This window comes from Oncorhynchus mykiss, chromosome 17, assembly GCF_057628025.1.
Source record: "Oncorhynchus mykiss isolate SJ-2025 chromosome 17, ASM5762802v1, whole genome shotgun sequence".
NCBI lineage: Eukaryota > Metazoa > Chordata > Actinopteri > Salmoniformes > Salmonidae > Oncorhynchus > Oncorhynchus mykiss.
The window spans coordinates 12,080,999-12,092,763 of NC_143038.1; the positions used below are offsets into that span (position 1 = coordinate 12,080,999).

General features: G+C 41.8%; 1 protein-coding gene across 1 annotated transcript; it reads right to left on the reverse strand.

The window, feature by feature from the left end:
• Nucleotides 1-1,226: 1,226 nt before the first annotated feature.
• On the reverse strand, nucleotides 1,227-3,975 carry LOC110493696 (myeloid-associated differentiation marker-like). Its single transcript, XM_090204816.1, has one exon. The coding sequence runs from the start codon at nucleotides 3,410-3,412 to the stop codon at nucleotides 2,498-2,500; it is 915 nt and encodes a 304-aa protein (XP_090060942.1). The 5' UTR covers nucleotides 3,413-3,975; the 3' UTR covers nucleotides 1,227-2,497.
• Between the last annotated feature and the right edge of the window lie 7,790 nt (nucleotides 3,976-11,765).

Sequence of the window (11,765 nt, forward strand, 5' to 3'; positions counted from 1 at the left end):
GACTGTAGTCTTCTTATGTATATGTGTACATATACATATATGTGTATGTCTCAGGATCAATCAAATGTATTTGTATTATGTCTGTTTCAATAGATGAAAATGATTGATTTTTTCAACTTCATTTTACAAATCTAAGAACATAAAATTGTTTACCAAGTTACCAATTACTTCACACTGGAAGAAGTTGAGCTAGAGTAAAGCTACACCAAGTATACAAATATACACAGAGTATACAAATATGCACCGAGTATATAAAACATTAGGAACACCATCCTAATATTGAATTATTTTTTATATTTTTTGTTATATATTTTTTTTATGTAGGAAATGCAGTTGGTAGTTAGGTTGTTCCACGAAATGAGTCCCTTTTGATATTGTAAGAAGAAATTGTGCACCAATATTACATTTTAAAAACCCCTTATTTTCAATAAAGTGCCCTTTAACATAGGCCACATGGAGAATTCAATAAATCCGATTTTTTTATTTGAATAAAGATTTGCTAAAGTGCCAAAATCCAGCATTTTCAAATACCACTCCATGCACCCACTGTGACTTCCAGGAAGATTGTAACCCACTTAACCCCAAAATATATCCAAGTATTTATTCACCATCATTGTAAAGCCTTAGTTATTTTGTCATTTCTAAAGATGATTATTTGTTTCATGTTAGTAGTGATTCGTTTTACGAAATCTGTGCCTCATTTTAAGGTCAACCCTGTTACATGAAATAAACTCTTGTTTTAGTATGGTGAAACTATTCCTGCAGAATTTTTTTTTTAATAAGGAAATAGTGAACATCTAATAGTGTTAAAGCAGGGTTGGGTAGTAATCTGATTTAAAAAATGTTTTTAACTGTAATTGGTTATGCTGCCAGCAAAATCATTGTAATCGGATTACAGATACTTTTGGAAGACTAGATTACACTTTTTTTACTTTTAAATTCGGAAAGGGTGTTTACAGAAAAAACATACATTATGACACCTTTATGTTTTTTCAATGACATTCAATTCAGCATTGATAAAAGGTGCAAGTTTCATGCTTGTTTTCTAACCAAGTGGGAGGTATGAATTTACCAGTTGTGAAGTCATAACTACCAGTTGGATGCATTCAAGTACTTTGAACTCGTTGAGAATTGCTGATTGGCCAAAGGCCAACAAGCTGCGTATACTAATACACTAAAAGTACAGCTATAATGCTTGTAAAGTAATTATAGTGTTCAAAATCGTATCAATAGATTGCTTTTTATGAATAATGTTTTGTTGCATTTAACTGCAGAAAATGCTGCTATCAAGGTAATGTCTTTAGTAGGTGTCGTCAGAAGTCAGCATGTGAAAGAAGTTGCAGCTCAGGATGATGGACGAGTTTCCCACTAGTAACGACCAGTTGGGGGGTCGTTAAAGTGGGGGTTTTCCCAGTCGTATGTGGTACATTCGCACTTCCCACTTGTTTGCAAATGCAGCATAGCTTCGTTCCACCTGAGTCTGACCACAAGTCTGAGACCACTATGATGACACACAAAACACATTTGATGGATTCATTTTGTCTTCTTCTAATGCCTCTTAAGGGGAAAGTAATCCAAAAGTAACAGAAAGTAATCAAATTATGTTACTGAGTTAAGGTAATCCAAAAGTTACGTTACTGATTAGAGTTTTGGACAGGTAACTAGTAACTAACGGATTACATTTAGAAAGTAACCTATTCAATCCTCTGTGAACGTAGGTGGGCTGGTTCTACTCTTTTTTTTAGCTATTTCTGTTTTTTTGTGGAGGAAACTGAGTGGGTCGAGCATAACACGTCAACCCAGTTACTCATAGATAGGCTAGAAATGTTTAAACACTTACATTGTTTGAGTGACGCTTGCGGTCAATTGCCCCTACTTGTTGCACACAACAAGCTTCTATTCCACCTGTCACAAGGGGATTCATGGCTGATTTAAGATTAAATCGTTACTGTCAACCCTGTTACTTCATTTGGTACTTAATAGGCACTTACTTGTTAGGAAAACTTGTTTTTTATTAAGTTGAACATGTGCCCTTTATAACAGAATGTTCAAATTAGTTGAAATCAAACTTCACCAAGTTAAACCATCTCAAAAGGCACCGAATAGGTGGAACCACCAAGTTGTACTAATAGCTACACCACTACATGGCAAACAGGTCACTGACTACTGAAAACACGACAAAGACTTGAATTTAGTTCAACTACCGCCATGCTACTGAAAATGTAGTTGAATTGCTAGTGGAATTACATGTCCTGAAACTACTTCCCAACACTGTGCACATGATAATGTACATGAAAATATCTATGACATTTGTTCTTCATTTTTCAGGGCTCCTGTACCCCAGATTAGAATCAATATAAAATTGACATCAACAGAAGTTAATATTTCATGGACTTTGGCAATGTGTCCCCTTCTCCTATAATACACTATGACTAAGTTAATATCCATATTGTACATGCTATGTGTTCTGAAGGTCAACTATCCAGGTGTGTCTTCTTCAGGCATGACTCCTATCCCGCAGCAGTTTGATAGAGAAGGCCAGGTCCACTGTGTAAGCTAGCAGAGTAATGCTGGCCATCACCGCTTCCATGACAACAAGGGTGGGCCCAGTTTTCCTGTCTGTGAGGTCTTGGTCGCGTTTCCGTAGCTCCAGGACTCTGGTAAAACACAGTATGGTGGCGAGCACATAGAGAAGCACCCCTGTCAGACTGAAGCCAGCCAGCAGGCGGTCAAAGGGCAGGGGGCATCGCCCAGCACAGTCCCCTAGAACCACCATCACTGTACCCAGGGACATTAGGAGACAGAGGGCATACCACGCCCCAGACACCCATAGCTGCCAACCCACAGCTGCCAACCCTACTTTTACCAAAGCTCCACGGACCTGCTCCACCACCAGGACGATCATCTCACATCCTCCCCAGAGCTGGAGCACCTTGAGCAGGCCGGGCACGCTGGCCATGTAGCCCTTCTGGTCCTGGGTCTGGTTGCGGATGAGATAGGCCTCGGTTGCATAGGCCAGGAAGGTGAGACACGACGCCAAGGAGGCGGCAATAGGACGGGGCCAGGCACCTTCATGACACATGACCGCCCAGGGGAAGGTGACTGTGGCGCTGAGGGTCATGAGGGTGGCGAGAGCCGCCACGGTCACGGTCAGGTTCTTCCAGGAGATGGGGACCAGGCTGTGGAACTGGATGATGTTGACCACGTGGATTAGGAGGGTGAGGATGAAGAAGAGGCACCAGGTGAACATGCAGAGGATCCTGAAGGAGGGCTGGTGGGTGTCAGAGGTCAGCTCCGAGGGAACCAGGGAGGCTACCAGGCTGAAGGTAAGGCAACCGGACAGGAGAGCCCACATGCGCACCAGAGACAGAGGGCTGGTCAGATCACTGGCCTCCAGTACAATTACAGGCATGGTGGTGGTTCCCAAACAAAGTCCAAAACCAGAAAGTCCAAAAAGGCTGTAGACAGAGGTTTATAACGTTGTAACGGGCTCGTCTGTAGAGCAACAAAGAGGTGTCTTGCTTCCTTTAATAAATATCCAAACTTCAGTTTGGACAAGCTCAAATTCAAGTTGTAACGTCTGTTTAGGTTAAAACAGAAATTTGCTTCCACCTTCCGAAAAGGGTGTCAACAACCTTAACCAGGACAACGTACTACACCAGGATAGAGTCAACTCACAAAAAGATTTTGCACCAACTGAGAAAAAAAATCTAAGAACGCTGTCGTGTTGAGCTCTTTCAGTCAAACCCCCTTGTACATTTCTAATTTCTGCTTACTCCAAATCCAGGAAAGAACCCTCCAGAACTAGAATATGGTAAGCCCAAAATGAAAGGCCCCAAAAATCGAATAAACCGACAGTTTAGCGCATGAGCCAGCGGTCATCTCCACTCTGTTCCATACCACCAATTACTTTCACAATGCAACCTGATTAAAACCACCACTTTTCTATCCCTTGCATCCTATACCCCAGCCTGGTCTCATAGACTAGACGTAACATAGTAAACATAAAGTAGGGACACTCAAATTATTATAATATATTACGTTTTGTAAGGTTACATAAGGCAAAAAACAAAAGTAGGGTGGGTGGGCATATAACGCAAACGTCAAGCAACCAAAAGGTTGTGAGTTCAAATCTCATCATGGACTGTTTTAGCATGTCAGCTAATTAGCAACTTTTCAACTACTTACTACTTTTTTAGCTACTTTGCAACTACTTATCGTGTTAGCTAACCCTAAGCCTAAGCCTAACCCTAACCTTAACCCTTTTAGCTAACCCTCTCCCTAACCCTTTAACCTAACTCCTATACTTAACCCTAATCCCTAACCCTAACCCCTAGCCAAGCAACTAGCCACATAACTAGAATTCGTAACATATCATAAGTTTTGCAAATTCGTAACATATTGTACGTTTTGCAAATGAGTAACTTATAATACAAATAGAAAATCTTTGGAGGGAGCTGAAAGTCCGTATTGCCCAGTGACAGTCCCGAAACCTGAAGGATCTGGAGAAGGTCTGTATGGAGGAGTGGGCCAAAATCCCTGCTGCAGTGTGTGCAAACCTGGTCAAGAACTACAGGAAACGTATGATCTCTGTAATTGCAAACAAAGGTTTCTGTACCAAGTATTAAGTTCTGCTTTTCTGATGTATCAAATACTTATGTCATGCAATAAAATGCTCATTAATTACTTAAATGTTTTTGTTTTAGATTCCGTCTCTCACAGTTGAAGTGTACCTATGATAAACATTACAGACCTCTACATGCTTTGTAAGTGGGAAAACCTGCAAAATCGGCAGTGTATCAAATACTTGTTCTCCCCAATGTATTTATTTACCTATTTTTTTACTTAACACGTATTTTTCTCAAAACTGCATTGTTGGTTAGGGCTTGAATGTGAGCATTTCACTGTAAGGTCTACACTTGTTGTATTCGGGCAAATGTGACAAATACAATTTGATTTTAAATGGAGGTTCTTGGATTTACATAGAGAATAATACGAAATTCTCTGAGACCAGGCTGAATACCCACACCTCTCTCCTCCACCCTACCCGCTAAATCCGCCCACTTCTTCACTCCACTGGCTCCACTTCCTGTTATGGTTGCAGCACTCTCAGTCTCATGGTGTAGGTGGCTGCAGGTGACCGCAATAACACAGTCGCAAACATCACTATCGTTTTCCCTGACAGAGTTCGCATGACATGCTGTTCCCTTTTCTAGTATTATTCCGAACAATTCATTTCTGGTTACTGTAAATAATGTGTTACTAATACACACATATGCGCACACACACACACACACACACACACACACACACACACACACACACACACACACACACACACACACACACACATAATCCCTTTGGTCCCGTTTATGGAGGCATAAATGTGGTCAGTGTGAACTGAATGTTGTTTACATGGTGTTTGAGTGTATGTATTATATATCAGGTCTGGATTTACAGCTGGGTACTCCTAATGCAAGCCAAGGCCCATTGACAATTGGAGGGTGTCGTAGATCATTTGACTGAAGTGCTTTTCAGAGGAGCTATATGTGGAACATTTGATTCTACACAGTCCTCGGGGGAGTAGTACCGGAGGTGGAGAAGAATTTCTCAGTTGCTCTTTCATTTGACAACACTTGTATGTGTGCTTGAGGTGTGCAGATAAATGAGTGTGTGTGTGTGTGTGTGTGTGTGTGTGTGTGTGTGTGTGTGTGTGTGTGTGTGTGTACAAACGGTATACAATGTGTTTTTCTGCATATGCATGTGTTTATTTGGGTGTTTGTGAGTAAGTGGGTCTGAGTGTGTTTGTAAGTTTATGTGTATGCGTTTGTTAGTGTGTGTGTACATTGGTTTATTTGTCTGTCTGTGCGTGCGTGTATGCATCCATGAATTCTGTTCATGATGTATGCGTGCGCATTAGACACGTTCAGTTTTTAAGAAGAGTAGCTATTTGACGACATAAATGATAGAAGAACACCATTTTACCAAAATAGAGACAGAACACATCATCAAATACATTAAGAAATGTATTATGATCATCAGACGAATTACTGTCATCACTGAACAAAGACGTGACATCATTGACTTTTTTTTTGCTTGGGTGCCATTATTGCTGTCTAGACTAGCCTAAACCATACTTTGAGGGAGATGGTAAAGACGTGTCCTGATTGGGCAATCTCTAATTGTTCAGGCTTGTGATTGGACTGCAGATAGAACCTTATAGTGCCAAGTTTAAGTAGCTATATGCAGATCTTTGTAGTTTTTCATTTTCCCCCCCACTTCAAATCTAACTTCACTGACACATGAAGAACCATCTAAAGATCTATGAAATGTGACTAACTCATTTCGGACAGACATGTCAGACGGAACCGTATAGTCCCAAGCTCTCGATTTGTAGTTGAACAAGTCGTTGCATGTATAGATTTTTTTTTAACTTGACTTGACTTGGAAAAACTTGAGACTCGACTTGACTTGGAAAAACTTGAGAATCGACTTGACTTGCTCTTAGAATGCGTGACTTGGACTTGAGTCGAGACCTTGTGACTTGAGATTTTCTTGTGACTCGAATAATAGTGAATTGGTCCCACCTCTGGTGTGTTCTGTTTATGATGTGTGTGTGTGTGTGTGTGTGTGTGTGTGTGTGTGTGTGTGTGTGTGTGTGTGTGTGTGTGTGTGTGTGTGTGTGTGTGTGAGTGTGTGTGTGTCTTTGTCTTGTCATGATCCCACACAGTCACTTCAGTTGTGAACCTGCTTTCTGTGTTATATATAGACGCGGGATACTTCAATTCCCATGTGTCACACTGCTCAAGTTCAAAAACGGCCTTGTGAGAAGAGAAGACACATTCCACAAAGCCACACAATAGCAGATAAACAACAGAACCACCAACCAATGCCAATGCAAGGTAGATTGGCATTGTAGTTCGCTGTATGAGAATTTAGAACTTCAAGGTTGGGGATGAATTTATTACATTTGATGAATTAGATGAACTGGAATTTCATTTTAAATTAGAAATTGTCCATTGATTTCAATGAGTTCAATGTATAATTGATATGTCACTGAAAATGAGAATTTGTTCTTAACTGACTTGCCTAGTTAAATAAAGGATGACGTCAAATATCTCAGAGTGAGTTGGTTTTAAGGAACTTTAGTCAAATCCCCCTTCTATTAATTGGGTGGCTGTTTGGATTCATTCTTCCAAAGCTGCCAGTCAAGGCAGCTTTGTAAAGAAGGTGCATCTGTTGTATGACTGGTCTTCAATATCTACAATGTGGTCTATATTCAAGTCTACAAAGTGGTCTATATTACCTGCAATCTGTGTATAAGGTGATAATTTGGGTAACAGTGCCACTATGTGGTAGATATATGAATTACATGGACTTTCGAGAGCAGCCAGACCTCATACTAATGCAGACCTGGAGGGGACCTCCAATGTAATCACTATGAGGTGAACTCTCACACTCCTTACAATCTCTATACAAGTTTACTCATTACAACCAACCATAGTTTCTGTGTACAACTTAACATTGTTATTCAGTCTATTTGAATCAATATTTCATACACATCATATTAATAACATCACGTAACTGTTTTAAAATGACGATTAAAAAATACAGATTGGAATAGGTAACCAATGAATGCAGACAGTGACTATAGGCATTAGACAACAGTGAAGAAACTGGGTTTACAAATGTGTGAAGATGAACTGCGGCTTTCTGCAACCGAATGTAAGACGCAACCAGAGGACTGAGAATAGACCGTATCCTTTATGTGGCTTTCACATGAGTCAGGTAGAATTATTTTCTCATGATGTGCAAGTCCCTGCACTGCAGTTTCCAGTGCACTGTGTCCTTTACCGCTATGCATTATAAGGAGTCACAGACACTGACTGATCTATATCATGAACTATCTGCTATTGCCAGGACTATGTGATCTGACCAGGAAAAAAACTCGGGGCCCTTATTATTGAGTGTTTATATCTTTGGCCGTGGATGATATAACACAGAAACGACCAAGGGCACCACTGACTACCCACAAGGACACAGCCGCCTCACAGAAAGAGGAGGAGTTGTCGCCCACTAGCCCAACTAACACACAAAAAAGAGATGAGCAACTCTTTCATTTTGGAGAAAGAGAGGAGAAGGAAGGAAAGAAGGGAGGGAGAGGGAAAGAAAGGGAAGGAAAAGCAGAGGAGAGTGAATAATTGATGTGGCCCCGGTCCCGGTGCTGGTTCCAGCAGCTCACACTATCGTACAAAGACATTTAGCAATGATTCAGATCAAAGAGCCACAGACTCCCGCTGCTAAGCTGAAAGGCGAAGCCCGCCGATTGCCTTCTCCCCAGCACTAATATCATCGTCTTTATGCAGTTAATAAACAGCACACTTCAGTCGAACTATATCATTACGTCCGACTTAGGAAGCTAATCATTCAAAAGCAGAGAATCGCCTCTGTTCTCCGCTTTAAACCAAACAACATTGTATTGCATGCTGGGGCTGGGAGCAGGCACGTGTGTGTGTGTGTATGTGTTTTTGGAAGGGGACATCAAAGCTTTGTCACAGTGTACAGTGAGCGTGTCAGGCAGGCTCGCAAACACACTGTCTACCTCGATCGATACGGACATGAAGAACACTATTGAAGTTGCCTTATAAGACCACAGGGTAGCATCAGGTTTGGTCAGAACCTCCCACACACACACACACTCGCACGCAAGCACACATGTAAACGCACACACACACACACACACACACACACACACAGGTGCGCACATACACACACACACGCACGCATGCACACACGACACACACATGCATACGCACACATGAACCCAAACACCCACGCACACATGAACCCAAACACACACACACACATGCACACATACACACACACGAGTGCAGGCAGGCACGCACACACGCATACACACACACACCACAGGAGGTCAGTGGCACCTTAATTGGGAAGGACGGGCTCATGGTAATAGATGGAGTGGAATAGGTGGAATGGTATCAAATACATAAAACACATGATTTGATGCTTTTCCATTTACTCCGTTCGGGGCCATTATCATGAGCCGTCCTCCCTCAGCAGCCTCCTGTGACACACACACAAACACGCCGTCCCCTTTAGTCTTGTTAGGAACCTTTCATTTCATCAAATCAAAGTCTTCAGTAGGTGTGTGTTTGTTGTGTGTGAATGTATGTGTGTGTTTGCATGTGTTCATGGTATAGTAATGGAGTAATGGAGTTATGGAGTAATGGAGTAATGGAGTAAAGCCCTCGTTCTGTCTGGTGTCACCTTGCTTCCAGTAGCGTATCTTAATGAAAAGCTCCACTGTTCCCATTTGCATTTCATAGTCATACTCTTTCTGACTGAAAGGACTGCAACACAAACAGGGCTTTAAGACACAGGGATAGCTGGGAGTACAATAGAATAGGGGATGTCCTTGTAACTGAACATTCATGTGGTGCCCTTCCCAAAACAGCCACTAGCTTCTATCCCTTACCCCTACTCTCATCCACTTGTGGAGACCTGAGAGGATTGGATAAGGAATATGGTAAATTCTCCGTCATGACCTACACATGCTGAGGGGTAGGGGACGGGTTGATATGGGATTGGGCATTCTTCCACATACAGTCTTCCAGTCTATAGAGGGCGCCCTCTAACTGAAGAGAGCAACTAACATGGTCTTTTAAATCAGAAAATGGTTAATTGAATAAAGTAATTCAGCTCTTGCTGCTGGTACTATGTAATGATTCCAAAAACTATTCTGTCTCTCATTAGATATAATATGTTAAGTCAGTTGGAATACAAAAATAGTTATATTCACACAATAATGCAACACAATAACCACAATCAATACTAGGTGTGCTTCATGTAACCACCTCAGGATGATATAATGGCAGTTGATCTGCTTGAGACGTTACTTAAATGTTCTTAAAATAACCCTTTGTGACTTTAAAGGGGACATCCCCTTTTTCGCTTTAGATTGAAAGGGGATATTTGAGCAACCGTCAGTTAGGCCGCAGGCTCCTATAGCCGTGTTGCGGGAATACTGTTTCTATGTATACATGTCATAGAAACGTACTGTAAAGGTTAAGTCTCTGGTTCTGTATCAGTGATGTGGCGTCATGTTGTGGTTATGGAATGGTTGAATGGCACTGTTCTCAAGGTAGCCCAAGGTGAATAATAGGTAGGGCCAAATGAGTAAGTTTACAGGATTGACTGACACCAGAACAGATCTGTATCTCCCCTGCATTTCAAAACAGGATGGATCAACTCCATAGAACAACTGGACTGAGATCAGTGAAGGTGGATGGTGAAGCTCCGCAGTAGAGTTCTGTTACAGTGTTACAGGGATCAGATGACACACCAGATCAGCACCTTGCTCTGGGACGGGGCAAGCAGACACACACACACACACACACACACACACACACACACACACACACACACACACACACACACACAGGTACTGTAAAGGTCAGCAGCTGTTAGGTTGTCTGACCAGATGGAAGGAGCTCCAGGGGTCAACACACACAGGACACTGTAGTTGTATCAGACGGCCCATCACTAGATGGGTTATCACTCAATCAAACATCACTCAACCCTGGGTTATGACATCACTAGAGTTACCCACTCAACCTGGATTATGACATCACTAGAGTTACCCACTCAACCCTGGGTTATGACATCACTAGAGTTACCCACTCAACCCTGGGTTATGACATCACTAGAGTTACCCACTCAACCCTGGGTTATGACATCACTAGAGTTACCCACTCAACCCTGGGTTATGACATCACTAGAGTTACCCACTCAACCCTGGGTTATGACATCACTAGAGTTACCCACTCAACCCTGGGTTATGACATCACTAGAGTTACCCACTCAACCCTGGGTTATGACATCACTAGAGTTACCCACTCAAACCTGGTTATGAGGCTTCGCTCACCTCACTTCTCGTCAGTGCCCGTATGAGACCAGACTACCTGGGTTGAGATATTCAATTCATTTGACATGGTATTGGTACTCCCTGTATACAGCTTCATTCTTGTGTGTTTTATTTGTCTTGTATTTTATCTTCTTGTTTAACTCTGCATCATTGGGAAAGAGCTTGTAAACTCTAAGGTAAACTCCTGTTGTTCTCGGCGCACGTGACAAATACAATTTGATTTGATTTTAATTCAACCCGGGCACCACAAAGTATCAAAGCTTCTAAAGTAATGGTACTTGCACAAGCTGACGCCATTGATTATTCAGCAATAGCTGACGTTGACTGCATTGATATCGGGGGAGTGAAAGACAGACAAACAACAGTTGAGAACGTCAAAAATGTAGCCCAGAAGAAGATAGGAAGCTGTGGATCAGTTGAGAAAGTTCGTCAACAACAACAGTGAAGAAAGTTGTCATCGATGACCTGATTTCTCATGACGATACCTAAACGATAGCGATCAAATGCTGCCTACGTTGGGTGAAATGTGACAAGACTGAAATGAGAGAAAGGTGATGAAAACCTATTTTAAAAACGCGCAAACTGTCCTGTCGACTGCAATGGGCCTGGTGCTGCTATCCAATGGGGCTAAAGCCTTGTCGGTTATCTCACCACTAGAAAGAAGAACATGCTTATCATTTAACAACCTCCAAAAGGCAAGGTTCAAACGCCGTTCTGCTTTGTTTATTGCACTTTTGACTAACCATTTTTCTTCATTGTGCCAGAGATTTGTCTTTGTGCCTAGCGACACAGTATGTGTAATTCAAAAACCACACTG

Excerpts from the sequence above, each read along its gene's own strand:
- LOC110493696 (XM_090204816.1), bottom strand. The coding sequence starts at position 3,412 with ATGCCTGTAATTGTACTGGAGGCCAGTGATCTGACCAGCCCTCTGTCT.